The sequence below is a fragment of the Esox lucius genome, chromosome 17 (assembly GCF_011004845.1).
Source record: "Esox lucius isolate fEsoLuc1 chromosome 17, fEsoLuc1.pri, whole genome shotgun sequence".
Lineage (NCBI taxonomy): Eukaryota > Metazoa > Chordata > Actinopteri > Esociformes > Esocidae > Esox > Esox lucius.
Genome location: NC_047585.1, coordinates 29,737,856 through 29,753,154, shown reverse-complemented (window position 1 = coordinate 29,753,154; position 15,299 = coordinate 29,737,856). Strand labels below are relative to the sequence as shown.

Sequence of the window (15,299 nt, the reverse complement as noted above, 5' to 3'; positions counted from 1 at the left end):
ATGTAGGCCTGAAATGTGTGTGGGGAGGGTGGCGTAAGCAGCAGGACTGGTACAGAGGGCTGACATAGGCATTGCATGAACATGTCCCACCTAAATACACGGTTGCGTGTGCCGGTGTGCACGTCCACGTGCGTGTGTGTTGCGTGGGTATGAGCATATCTGTGGGTGGATGGAGGTATTAGGTATTATTGACCAATGCTTAGATCAATACTGGAATCCATAAGAGTCACTGACAATAACTGAACTTTCTGTGAGTGCTGAAGGAGAACATTCTGCATCTGCCAGCTGTGTGTGCGTGCGTGTGCATTCATTTAACTGTGTGTGCTGAATGTGTGTTCAATACTCCAGTCACACAATCAGAAACACACGAATCCTCTTTCTCTTTCCCACTCAACTCTCGGTTTAACTATCAAAGGGAGGACCGACAATTTAGCACCACAGAAAATAATTCTTTTACCTAACCCCTAACCCTACGTTAACCCTAAATGAAACGGTCAGATGAAGCTTCTTGTCCGGCCAAACGTCTTCACCTAGTATGATTTGTCTTGTTTTTCCTATTGTAGTCGGTCCTCACTAAGATAGCAAAACAGGAAAACACACACACATTCAGCAGGGGAATACAGAATACTCACTGACATGGCATGATTGGTCACTTTTTCCCTCTCTCCCTTCCTGCTTAAATACTTTTAACAAAAGAGAGGGAGGGAGAGGGGGAGGGGAGGAGTGTATGGGGGAGGGGATGTGTTTGCTACTCTGTCACTAGGAGAGGATAGGGACAGAAGGGGAGAGCGGAGTGAGAAGGATAGGGTCCCAAAAGTGGAAAAGAGGGATTGCTGAACACACAGCCTTAGTGTGTGGATTATTCTATTGGCTTGCAGATAGAACACATCGTATCCAATATACAAGCATGACCAGGTAGGACTGTATTTACATTCATTTCCTCTTTTCCTGCTTTTTTCTCATATCTACAGATTATTTAACCACCCTTCAATTAATCTCTTCTGGATTCCTCATCTTTTCTCAATATCTTTTCCAATATCTTGTTTTGTGCTTTTTTCCCTGTGTTTACTTGCTATTAAATTCAGACACTTTGGTCTTCCTGAAGGCAACAAACCTCTGCCTCCATTCCACTCTCTTGATTTTTATTTGCATGTTTTTTCTTCTCTACCATACGTTTATTATGTTAATGTTGAAAAGCTCCAATAGTCTCAAATTACTCCGTCATTTGTATTTGTTCCTGCATTTTTTTTTCTTGACCAAGTACCAAGTTCTGGTTGCTCTTTGTGGTGCATGTGTTTAACTGTGAGAGTGAGTAGGTGCAGAGGACTGGAAACTCCTCAGCCTTGTTTCTTCTGATGTGGTGGTGTTGCGTTCAGACGCCAGTGACTCTTCCTTTTCCGTCAGGATGTAGAACTGCCCAAACAGACAATCCGAGCAGCTGTATATTTTTTGTCCACACTTTTCCGATAGACTTTCATTCCTGTTAGCCTCTCAAAAATGTACCTAATGTTTACAGAAAGATTGTTTTACCAGAAATGCATTAAATCTTGCTCTCAACAATGCTTTTAGTCATAGTCATCATGCATTCTTTTTAATTATTACTGACAGTTTTTTTTCTCAGGACTACTGGTCTGTAATCATTTGAGCATGTGAGTGAACAAGCGAGCAAACTATTTAATATGTGAACTAGGGGAGCGAGTGAGAATGAATGGGCATTAGAAGGACAATACGAGTTTGCATTTCGGTCGTCCCTGTGAAGAGTGAGCGTATACAGTTTCTGGATGTGACTACACGTGCGGTTGAGTTGTATTCTCCTGGCTCTGTGTAACTCCATGCTCTCTCTCTGCTTGGTAGTTGTCAACGTGTAGGAGTAGAGGAGGGGAATCTGGTCAGCCATGGAGTGGTGTATGACAGCAGACAGTGACAGTCCCACTCAGACAGCTAGCATCCGACCTGCGGGATCAGAAAGCGGCACAATGTGTTACTTCCAACACTGAGTGGACTCAGTCCTCTTCACCAGGGAGCAGGGCTGCAGAATGCTCAGTCCTGCCACCCCCTACAGTAAGTGTGGAGGGGATGGTGTGTGTGTGTGTTTGTGTTAGTGTGTGTGCGTATGCATATGTTAACTGTGTTGTCTTGCTCGGTCTTGACACTAATCCTGGACATCTCCCCTGCGGCCAGTGGGAGAGGGGGAGGTGAAGGAGGGATCTGGGAAGGAGATATTGGGGAGAAGATAATGGCTGTAACAGCTGAGTCTCTCTCCACGCTTGAGACTGAGGAATTTCCCATTCCGTGCTTAGTTTTCCCTGTCTGTCTTTCGTTAGTTATTTCTGGTTTTTCTTCCCTATTCTACTTTCTTTCCGCCACAACAGTGTCCTTGCCGCTCAGTGAGAATATTCCGTCCATCCATTCTCCTCCATGTGATTAAAGTGTGCTGGTATTGTGTTGTTAAAAGCTGGGTAGATAAACTGCCTCACAGGTTCTCTAAGCCAAGTTAATGAATATGCTCATATTGACTGATGTTATTGATTAGAAGAAGGTTTAACAGGATTACCACGCTAACATGATTGGAATAATGCATTAGGGACGCACCTTGGCTTTCTTGTAGCAGGACTCTGGCTACACCAAAAGAAAAATACTACGGGGCGCAGATACTGGTGTGCGAAATATTCTTATGGGCTTCTTTGAAAAGGAATGTTTTGTGTGACTTGTGTCTTTTGTCTGAGTTTGCCAGACATACATCTGTAACATTCCTTCTTATGGAAATACTCACACTAATGTGATAGATTTCTTTCTTTAGAGAAAGTAATGCACGCACTCACGCACAAACACACACACGCACGAACAGAAACCCAGAGCTCTTGTAATTAGGGGTTTGTGATATAAATGTGGTGGTGAATAGCTTTTGTGGCCTGTAGGTAAACAGTTGCCCATTGCGAAGTGGTTTGGTGAAAGAAAGTTGGCTCGTTAGGGACAGGGTGTCAATGGACTCTAATTAGAGTGGAGGGAAGCACTGATAATCACACACGCAGGAATACATGCATGACCACACACACATGCACACGCACGCACACACACACACTCTTTCTCAGGACATCATAGTGTTCATGACAGCTCATTAAGCAAATTTGAGTCCAGCTCATTTAAGGTCCTCATTAGGTGGTAAAGGCTTATAGTGCTGGCTTGTAATGACGTGTTGAGCGTTGCATCTGTAGGCAGCAGCAGATCAGACTGACGGCTCAACCGTTTAACACCTACTGAGGCATGGAGAACCCCCGCAAAAAAACAAATCTGCTGGAAACCAAGCAACACTTCTGAATCTCTTGACCAGTGGACAGCCTAATCATTTAATTAACAGCTCATACAGATCCAGTAATACTTTAAAAACATACCGAACACTGATAACGTTCAAAATCAGTCGAGTGAAACTCACAAACGTTGCAATGCGTATTATGGCATTTTATTTAGCATTATTATTTTACCCTTATTTTCAATTTGCTTTGGCCAAACAAACAAATGCTTCCCATGAATGAATGAGAAAGAGAGAGAGAGAGAGAGAGAGAAAGGCAGAAGGAGGGAGAAAGAAAGAGAGAGAGAGAATGAAGGCAGATGGACATGAGATGGACTGGTCAGCTGCAGGCTGATATATGAGTGGACACAATGAGCATGGAGGCCAAGCAGGCAGGCCGCTCCGACCACATGTGGGTGAGCTGAAAGAGGCAGGGGTGCGGGGGAAGGGATCCTAAAACATGCAGACACAGACACACTTTAGAAAAGGACTGAGGAAGACAGAGAATAGGCCACATGAGTGGAGGAGATGGAAAAAGAGAGAACTGAAGAGAGAAAAGGGAGTCCCAAATCTCCAACCACAACAGGTTTGCCACACAGGATTTGCTATGCATGGTAACATAAAAAGCATGTTTTATTTTAAAAGGGCCTGGTGGTATGTAGGCTGACATAACGGTGACCCTACAGAAGGACAGGCCTTGCTGGAACAAACAACTCCTGAATATAAACAATTCAATGCATTATTTTAATTTTTGACTGGGAAAGGATTATATATATCTAATATATGTAATCCTTAATAAAATATATAATATTGTATTTCAATGAAGAATATTTAAAAGTAAAAAAATTAAATAAGATATTGAAAAAACTAATGTGTGAAAAACAAGAAAAGGAAGCGGTTTTAAAGATGTAGTCCATGATTTTTGCCCACTGGTTGTAAAATATTTGCTGTTGAGTCAAAAAGGGACCCCAAAAAGTATGTATCATGTAATGTGTGTGTGTGTACCATGTAATGTGTGTGTGTACCATGTAATGTGTGTGTGTGTACCATGTAATGTATGTGTGTACCATGTAATGTGTGTGTACCATGTAATGTAATGTGTGTGTGTACCATGTAATGTGTGTGTACCATGTAATGTAATGTGTGTGTACCATGTAATGTATGTGTGTGTACCATGTAATGTGTGTGTGTGTACCATGTAATGTGTGTGTGTACCATGTAATGTGTGTGTGTGTACCATGTAATGTGTGTGTGTACCATGTAATGTGTGTGTGTACCATGTAATGTGTGTGTGTGTACCATGTAATGTGTGTGTGTGTACCATGTAATGTGTGTGTGTACCATGTAATGTGTGTGTGTGTACCATGTAATGTATGTGTGTACCATGTAATGTGTGTGTGTACCATGTAATGTGTGTGTGTGTACCATGTAATGTATGTGTGTGTACCATGTAATGTGTGTGTGTGTACCATGTAATGTATGTGTGTGTACCATGTAATGTGTGTGTGTGTACCATGTAATGTGTGTGTGTGTACCATGTAATGTGTGTGTGTACCATGTAATGTGTGTGTACCATGTAATGTGTGTGTGTACTATGTAATGTGTGTGTGTGTACCATGTAATGTGTGTGTGTACCATGTAATGTGTGTGTGTGTACCATGTAATGTATGTGTGTGTACCATGTAATGTGTGTGTGTGTACCATGTAATGTGTGTGTGTGTACCATGTAATGTATGTGTGTGTACCATGTAATGTGTGTGTGTGTGTACCATGTAATGTATGTGTGTGTACCATGTAATGTGTGTGTGTACCATGTAATGTATGTGTGTGTACCATGTAATGTATGTGTGTGTACCATGTAATGTGTGTGTGTGTACCATGTAATGTGTGTGTGTACCATGTAATGTGTGTGTGTACCATGTAATGTATGTGTGTGTACCATGTAATGTGTGTGTGTACCATGTAATGTATGTGTGTGTACCATGTAATGTGTGTGTGTGTACCATGTAATGTGTGTGTGTGTGTACCATGTAATGTGTGTGTGTGTACCATGTCATGTGTGTGTGTGTACCATGTAATGTGTGTGTGTGTACCATGTAATGTGGGTGTACCATGTAATGTGTGTGTGTACCATGTAATGTGTGTGTGTGTACCATGTAATGTGTACGCATACACCATGTCATCAAACCACGGGCTTTCAAACTTGGGCTTTAATGGCTAACTAAGGTTTGATCGTGACTGTACTTATAGATTATGCACATAATAATGAACAAATCCAACACAAAATGGGATGTTTAATTTAATTTGATGAATTAATAGATTCACCAGGCCGCATCTTTAAAACTGATCTGTAAAAAGAGAAGAGAAATAAGAGGTAGAAGGAGGGTGTTGTCTATATCAGTAACATCTCTCTCTTGCAGGCTTGACTTGCCAGGAAATATATGTGCCATGAAGAAAATGCTTCTGTATAACATACAGCTTCATTATCTGTAGATTATTTAAATGTAAATTTTGTGTGTACTGTATATTTGTGGCCATAGTGAGCCACTCTGTTTTAAAAGAAGACAATGTAACAGGCTCTAAAAGGGAGTGTTTGGTGACGGTTAGGAGGGCAGTTCACAGAGCCCTCCTGGGCGTCCCTGTATATTAATGTCCCATTGGTCCTCTGATGCGTTCTGTATTGATCCAGCCAACGGCTTAAATGAATACTAACGAATACAAATCACCCAATAATGTGTGGGCAAAGTATAGAGTATGATTAATCAGGGCTCTAAGCCAACAGTCTCTCTTGCTGTCCACTCTCTCACATGGTGAGGATATGTGCTGTGTAAATAGAACTCACGTTGAATTCCAGACATTCCGTCAGCCTGAGTCATCTGCAGGATGACCGGGATTCTCTCTCTCCGGCGGCTCGGCAGGGCAGTGCGGAACACTGAAACACACTCGGCAAACTGAAACACACCCGGCACACTGAAACACACTCGGCAAACTGAAACACACCCGGCAAACTGAAACACACCCGGCACACTGAAACACACTCGGCAAACTGAAATACACCCAGCACACTGAAACACACTCAGCACACTGAAACACACTCAGCACACTGAAATACACCCAGCACACTGAAACACACTCAGCACACTGAAATACACCCAGCACACTGAAACACACTCAGCACACTGAAACACACTCAGCACACTCAAAACTTTACATCCTGGTCTTTATTGTCTGCCCAGACGCCTGCATCTCAGCCAAACAACACATAAACCCAGTTGAACAATCTCTGGTCGGGTGTTTGTGCCCGTATGACTGTGTATGTGTGAATGCATGTTTGGGTGTACGTTCTTGAGGTGCATACTAGATATATTGGTGTGTGTGGCCAGCAAATGAAAGTCCCTGTTTATTATCATTGAGTAGGAGCAATGCTGGAGTGGTCAGCCTACCTTCCCCTATGGGTAGTATTACTACTCTCCAATCCAATCTATCTGATTGCCTCTGATGCCGTGCAACCCCCCGAATCCCAGGCTCATGTGACCCTCCCCCACATCACTGCTTGCCTTCCTCTGCAATTCATCTAATTAACCCTTAATTGCTCCTACTGGCCATGCAGTGGAGCTCAGTCGAGAAGAATCTGATTCACACCAGCACCTCTTCTGGTCACACTTCTTTATGTCAATCTATGCTGGTTGTGGAATGATCATTTGAACACTGCACTGTTGATGATTGACAGAAGAGTAGGAGAGGAAGGAGAGGAAGACAGAGCGAAGGAGAAAGAGGGAGAATGCGTGAAAGAGGGAAAGAGTTAGAGAGAAATAGGCAGACATTAGTTTATTTAAATGTTTCTTGGGTTAGGTAAACAAATGTTTCCCAAGCCAGCGAATCACTTTAAATTGATACAGAATTGACACAGAGAGTGACTGAGTTCACTAGACAGAAAGAGAAAGAGAGGGAAACTGAGACAGAGGCAAAGAGATCAGAGCTAAGTCCTTTCTCCACCCGACTATGTAATTAGGGCCAGTCCAGCGGGACAGTGCTGCTCTTTCACAGGTAGACTGGTGGAGGAGGGGGTGGGGCCATGCTCTGATTGGATTGATCAAGCCCTTCTCTAAAAACACCCCATTCACTGTGCAAAAATGCATCCACATGCACATATGCATGCACACACACACACGTGCACACACACGCACACACACACACACACAATCTGCCTGTTTTACAAGCCTCTTTCAGTCCCATAAGGGATGCTGAATCCAATTTGAGGACCTTCTTCCTAGAGGCAGGAAAACAAAAGCTGGGGTGTAGAGTTAGGGTGGCACTTGACCCCTGGGGAGAAGACGGAGGGCGGTGTGTGTGTGTCAGTGTTTATGTGTGGTGGATGGAGAGTAGGGCTATGACTTTATCTCCTCAAGGTCTCAAACCTTTCAGGAGCCAAAACACTATTGGAATTCCTCAGATGCACAGTCAGTCCTGCTGGTCAATGTTTCGAGCCGGTGGTCTGCCTCACTGAGATATCTGTGCTCTTATAGGATCTGCTGTCAGACAATGGGGCCCTTGTGGCTTTGTTGGGGACGTGGGGGGACAATAGGAGCTGAGGAATATGTTGGCTACAGAGAGAGAAGGGCCCTCTGCTCAAAACAGCTGTCTCTGTTAGGGGCCCCCATGACAGTGTTCACGCGTATGCCACACGCATACATATTCACAGACACACTCCATTCTGAGTTAGCCAACATCTGACACCCATTCATGTTTAAGTCAGTATACAGATGCACATTTCCATAGTGACATAGTCAATGCATTCCTTTTAAGCTAGCTGTAGGTCGGCCAACCGCATGTCTCAGTCGTAGTAAATAAATTGTTCATAAATGAAGTAGTTATCCGCAAAATCAGTAGCTATAGGGGAAAAAGGTGAAGTGAAGTGGAAGTGAAAGCCCTAATATTGAGTTGCAGTGGTGATTTAGTACAACCGAGTTACACACATAGCTTAGTCGCACGTACACCGTTGTGCAAAGTGCTTAGCTCTGACAGTTGGATGTTATGTAGAGCAGACCTATTATTCACCACCACCTATATACAGACATCTCTACATTCACCACTACCTATATACAGACATCTCTACATTCACCACTACCTATATACAGACATCTCTACATTCACCACTACCTATATACAGACATCTCTACATTCACCACTACCTATATACAGACATCTCTACATTCACCACTACCTATATACAGACATCTCTACATTCACCACTACCTATATGCAGACATCTCTACATTCACCACTACCTATATACAGACATCTCTACATTCACCACTACCTATATACAGACATCTCTACATTCACCACTACCTATATACAGACATCTCTACATTCACCACTACCTATATACAGACATCTCTACATTCACCACTACCTATATGCAGACATCTCTACATTCACCACTACCTATATACAGACATCTCTACATTCACCACTACCTATATACAGACATCTCTACATTCACCACTACCTATATGCAGACATCTCTACATTCACCACTACCTATATACAGACATCTCTACATTCACCACTACCTATATACAGACATCTCTACATTCACCGCTACCTATATGCAGATATCTCTACATTCACTGCTACCTATATACAGACATCTCTACATTCACCGCTACCTATATACAGACATCTCTACATTCACCACTACCTATATACAGACATCTCTACATTCACCACTACCTATATACAGACATCTCTACATTCACCGCTACCTATATGCAGATATCTCTACATTCACTGCTACCTATATGCAGACATCTCTACATTCACCGCTACCTATATGCAGACACCTCTAAATTTACAGCTACCTATATGCAGATATCTCTACATTTACCACTACCTATATGCAGACATCTCTACATTCACCGCTACCTATATTCAGACATCTCTAAATTCACAGCTACCTAAATGCAGACATTTCTACCTGCAGGCCTATAAGACACCACTTTTTATATGCAGAAATCTCTACCAACAGTCCCATAATACACTACTACAAGGCCTTTGGAAATGTACTAGCACATCAGCAGTTTTCCACTTATGTCAGTCGCTGAATTAGCTCATGTCACCAAAATGGTTTAGATTGCAGTGCTAGGTCTCTAAATCTTATTGCATGTCCAGAGGGCGACCTCCAGGGGAAACCAATATCTCTACTCTATACTACTCTACAATGTATACATTATATACTGTATATCACTCTCACTCCAATATCAGTATATATATATGAACATGGCTTTTGGCTTAGCCATGTTAAAATAGGTCCTTGCCTAAATGGCATAATTTCAGGCTGGATTGACAGATTGCAATGTGTCATTATAGTACATTTAGTTGAGGTGGGGCATATGCTGATGAGTTAACAGTTTTACTTGCTCAACCATGTCTTGGAAGCAGGTATGCCTTAAAGGAAGAAATTGATGTAATTGGTTGACTCAATCAAAAGGGTAGAGCTTATATCCCAACTCTGAAGTAAATGTAAGTTAAAATGTAATGCAGTTAAGGTTAAATGTAGGTAAAAGTTATAGTTAGGGTAGGGGTTAGGGTTTGGGACAAGCATAAACCTTGGTTAACTGTCTGCTTGTAGCAATCAGCCATTCAAAAAACAACCTCTGCCCTCTCCATTAAGTCAACCAACATACATTTACTGCTGCCATCAGGACAGATCTGCATCCAAGCCATATTTCAGCAAATGAAACTTCCACACATTTTGAACCACCTATCAGAGAATGTCTACTGTTTTTAAATGTAAAGAGATGTTTTTTAACAGTCGTCAGTTTTAAAGGGTCTGGTCAAAATTGCACCTTACAGCATATATCTGAAGCAGCAAGACTCTCTTGCTGCCACTGTGAATACAACATTGGATTTACATATTGAATTAAATTGTTGTCATGGCAATTGTTGTAGTCGAAATAGGCCCTTAGCTCAGAATAGGAGACATGATTTAATTATTGGTGGTGCTTACTACAGTGTGGGGTGCTTTTTACAAGCGCAATTTAAAACATTGTTTTATACATTTTCACTAGGGGTTCAAGTCCTGAAAAGGCTGAAAGCCTACTGTTATTATTTTGATTATTTTGTGGGGGAGCAATAGCTCTTAAATGGTATAATTTGGAGACCTAACTTGGTAGGATGGCATAGTGCATAAAATAATCTGGTGACACCTGGTCCACTTCGGCAGAATGGTGGAACTATAAACAACAAATGAATAAACAAAAGTCCACCCCACTTCCTGGTTTGTCCTCTTTACCAAATGAAAAAACAAAAGTCCACCCCACTTCCTGGTTTGTCCTCTCTAACAAATGAACAAACAAAAGTCCACCCCACTTCCTGGTTTGTCCTCTCTACCAAATGAACAAACAAAAGTCCACCCCACTTCCTGGTTTGTCCTCTCAAACAAATGAACAAACAAAAGTCCACCCCACTTCCTGGTTTGTCCTCTCTAACAAATGAACAAACAAAAGTCCACCCCATTTCCTGGTTTGTCCTCTCTAACAAATGAACAAACAAAAGTCCACCCCACTTCCTGTTTTGTCCTCTCTAACAAATGAACAAACAAAAGTCCACCCCACGTCCTGGTTTGTCCTCTCTAACAAATGAACAATTGTCTCTAGGATCGATGATGTCACCATGAAGCATCAACAGCCATTCAGAAAATGTGTCAGTGGTTTTGAACAATATAATTTTAAACAATGATAACACGGACGCTCAAAAAGTTAGTGTACAGCCTCTATGGACCAAGATCTTCAATTACAATACAAATGAAGCTGATGTCTTAATTATTTTGGCTACTGTGAGTAGATGCATTTGCGGGGGATGGAGACCCCTACTGGCCACCTCTGACTCTCCGGGAACCTGCGGAGAAGTTGAATGACGCAGCGTCATAATGAACGTTTAAAAAGAAAAAAACAACATTAAACATAGAAAAACATTCAAACATGATTATTTATTACTCACAGAAGCCTAATCCATGGTAATAACACAAACCTACAAATCACCACATCCGGCAAAATATTGTTGTGCCTCAAAAAGTTCACATACTCTTATAATATTCATCTGGCACAGCTAGAAGTCGACAGTCCCCCCCTCAGACTCTGGCCACTCTCTGTTTTTTTCTAGGTTTTGACAGTTTTTGTGCATCAACTTCTTGTTGTTTCATGCTCTTTGGGTTTACTACAATGGACATGCCCCTTTTAAAACCCAATTACTACCATTCCTACACCTACTACCACCATTTCTACTGCCTTGACTTGCAAACCTTTACATTTTAGTCATTTATCAGATGCCCTTATTCAGACTACCACAACTACAATCACAAATGCTTGAACATTAGCAATTACTTCTGTAATGAATTCTGTAATTGCCCCTTTCTAGTTACTTGAAAGTATTGAAGTTCATTCTAATAACTCAGTTACTCTGCAATAAAAACATGTAACTGTTGGGTATTACAGAGGTGTAACAACAAATGCTTGTACTGTGCTTGTTACAAATGGTCAAATATACCAAATGAGTGTTTCATTGCTTCTCAGCTGCCTTTGATTCAGTAAAAAATGTCACAGGGTTATAATCCCTGGTGGACAGATTTGCTGGATGTCAAAAATGAAAAGGTTAGGATCTTAAAAACGTTTTACCAATCACAATTTGCCAAGTCTCACTGAAGTTCCTTAATAGCCTGTTCGACTGTAATCAATAGGGCAATTATAAAATTCATTGACATCACTATTTCATGGAAATCAATGGAATTAAGACAATCCTTATCCGCCACAGGGAAATTAGCATTATAAAGCAATCCTTCCATCTCAGTGCTGTTGTAGCCATTTTGGCACAAGCTCAAAGGGTCAAGACTGTTTAATAATACCATACAATGCCTGGAATGTAAGACTAATGCCTGCTCAAAGACATAGCCTGCAAAGCCAATCAAAATGAAAGACCACTGCAGCACTGCACCAATGACCACTGCACCAATGACCACTGCACCAATGACCACTGCACCAATGAGTGTTGTGAGTGTAGACACTTATTTTGTGTGCACGTGTGCATGTGTGAATGCTCATGTGTTAATCACACATTCCAATAAAGAAAGTGCTTAGGAAGAATCCTATGTTATTCTATGCCATCGGTCGGAGCAGTGGTCAGTCTCAGTGTTCCAAGGTCCTTTCCTGCCCCCCTCCCTGTCAGCCTGGTGTCCCCTGAGGTTTAAGCCCAATTAGATTACATGCTCCGTGTGTGTGTGTGTGTGTGGGTGGGTGGGTGTGTGGGTGTGTGTGTGTGTGTCAGAGTGAGTATAGAGGTGGTCTGACACACAGAGCCCCTGCAGAGGGACAATGAGAGAGAAAGAAAGCGGGGAGCTGGGTGGGTGATAGGGGCTTATCGCCGTGGAGACCATGCCCGAAGCCGTGCTGTTCACGTGGACTCTATGTGGAGGAGCTCAGAGCACCTCCATAATTAAACTGTATGGTTATGGGCATAAACCTGGCCACAGATTAAGCTCATCAGGAAATAATGCTTGTTTAAAAAACTTGACATTCAGGGGGTTTAAGGGGAACAAACTTCATGAAACCTAGAACAGAATGGAGTTATGTAGCATTGTAGTATTTTGAATTAGTAGCATCATGTATAAAATTAATAGATTTTAATTGAGTTAGTGTAATACTTGTTATACTAATACAGCATGAGTAATGCATGAATATCCTCGGCTCTCAACAGAATGGTTAAAATGTAATAGCTGCTGAATAACTGCGCTCCTTCTGTGTGTCTGTAGGTTTGTTAAAGATGCACTGGTCTCCGGAGCACGCTGCCCCTCTGTCCCAGTGGCCTGAGCAGCACCTGGATGTCTCCTCAACCACCTCCCCTCCCTCCTCCCACAAACATGATCCTTACCCAGCTGCGGGTCGCCACGGTTACACCCCTACTACCGGCTACCCATGGGCCAGTGATGACATCTCAGCCCTCACCGCCTCCTCCTTGTTAAAACGCTATGCTGAAAAATACTCAGGCCTGGAGTTGCCCTACGAGAGGCCTGCTACCGGGGCTTACTCAGAGCCTGGGGCTTTCCTGAAGAGCGAGGCTGAGCCCTGGGCCCTGGGGCAGGGCATTGAATGTTACCCTGGACTGGAGGCCCTGGCAGCAGGAGTCAAAGTGGGCTCAGCACCAGTGGGCCTCCCTGGCACGGGCAGTGTGACGGTGGTGAGCAGTAACTTGACCACTGACGCTGGGTACAGCGGCGGTGGCTCCTGTAACACCCCCCACTCTCAGGACTACCCCTCCACCTACAACAGCACCTACCTCTCCTCAGGATACTGCCCCCAGCCCGGCTCAGCACTTCCCCCAGCGTCTTTACACTCTCTGCAGACCCCTTCCACCCTGGTGCCTAGCTACAACCCCACCAACGCCGTCTACAATTACCCGCCAGGCTGTTACCCCCAGGCCAGCCTGGTCTCTGGCTACAGCCACCCGGGTGCCTCCTACCTCCCATCTACGCTGACCACCCCCACGCCCCTGACCCCCCGGCCCACCGCGGTGGGGGGCAGCTATGGCTACCCGACTCACAGCCTGGGGCCTGGCTCTGAGATAGGAGGCTCACTGAAGCGCAAGGCCTTTGAGATGGCAGAGGAGGGCGGAGGCAACCGGGATGACTCAAGGTACAGGAAGTACGGCAATGGGCGTGGAAATGGCCACAGCAAGAGCCATGGTAACGGTCACGGCAACGGCTACGACATGGCAAGCTCAGAAGGCCAGGCCTACAAGCCTGACAAGCCTGTGGTATCACCTCCTTATGGTGGGCAGGGGCAGTTCAGCCCTTCCTCGGGCCTAGGGGGGGAGAGTGGTGGGGGAGGGGAACACAGATTCCCCCATCAGGGGCTAGCCATGAAGATGCCTGTATCACATGTATGTTCCGAGGACCCTGCTGTAGGACACTAGGTCAGGCACTTGAGAGGACAACCCTATGAGGGGGGTCCCCCCTCAGTTTTATTGGCATTTGAAAACCGAGTACTTACTCAGTCAACAACTGAATGTAGAAGAATCCTTGGATATTAACTAACCGGAAAGAAGAGAGAATTTTGCTCCTCCTATATCTTTTCAATTGTCATCCTTAGGGCTTGTTTACATTACGCTACATTTTCCGAGACATCTTGAACAGGACTCGATATGCTCGATTTTTGGGTTGTGTAAACTTGGTGATATCGACAGCTCGAGACACCACCTTCCAAGGTAGAGTGTGGTGCAAATGTCAGAACAGTTCTGTTGGAACTACGTCACGTTTCTGGGCAGGGTGCACGCATTTCACTCGATTTTCCGGCGATTTCCGGCCACAGTCCTGCGTGGTACGTCTCTATCCTGCTGGTGTACTTTCAAATGTATCTAGAATTGTATTCTCACTCTCGCAATGTAAACATGTCCTTACATTTTCTCCAAAGAGTTAAGGGCTTTGCCCTCTATTGGGGGGGGGGTGGGTGGGTGGGGGGGGTTCTAGATAGTGCTAGCCTGTGCTAAATTAGGCAGTCTGGATGGATTACCGGCTGCTTCTCTCAGGATCCTATTTATTTTCCAAATTGCTACTGTGGCAGACAGTGACATTGCAATGTTGTTATTTTGATGAGTGGCTCTCCTAATTGGAGCAGCCGCTTGTACTGACTAGGGCCTTTGACTGCAATACCTCCTACAGCACCATAGGAATCATAACCTCTCAGACGAAAAGAAAGAACATCATCACTGATTAGGTGTACTTTACTTCATTACATAACTAACCTCCAGCACAGAGTTACATAATGTCACACCTCTAGCACAGAGTTACATCACTAGACACCTCCAGCATAGAGTTACATAACGTCACACCTCTAGCACAGAGTTACATCACTAGACACCTCCAGCACAGAGTTACATAACTAGACACCTCCAGCACAGAGTTACATAACTACACACCTCCAGCACAGAGTTACATAACTAGACACCTCCAGCACAG

The 15,299-nt window shown here is 43.6% G+C and overlaps 1 protein-coding gene across 2 annotated transcripts; it reads left to right on the top strand.

Annotated features, from left to right (window-relative positions):
* Positions 1-792: 792 nt before the first annotated feature.
* On the top strand, positions 793-14,775 carry LOC105017037 (putative fidgetin-like protein 2). Of its 2 annotated transcripts, XM_010881333.4 has the most exons (3): positions 793-915; positions 1,855-2,061; positions 13,098-14,775. In XM_010881333.4, the coding sequence occupies exons 2-3, from the start codon at positions 2,037-2,039 to the stop codon at positions 14,255-14,257; spliced, it is 1,185 nt and encodes a 394-aa protein (XP_010879635.2). In that variant the 5' UTR covers positions 793-915; positions 1,855-2,036; the 3' UTR covers positions 14,258-14,775. The 2 variants fall into 2 exon arrangements, with proteins under 2 accessions (XP_010879635.2, XP_019910942.2); XM_020055383.3 differs by lacking the exons at positions 793-915; positions 1,855-2,061 and adding an exon at positions 3,469-3,875.
* Positions 14,776-15,299: the final 524 nt, after the last annotated feature.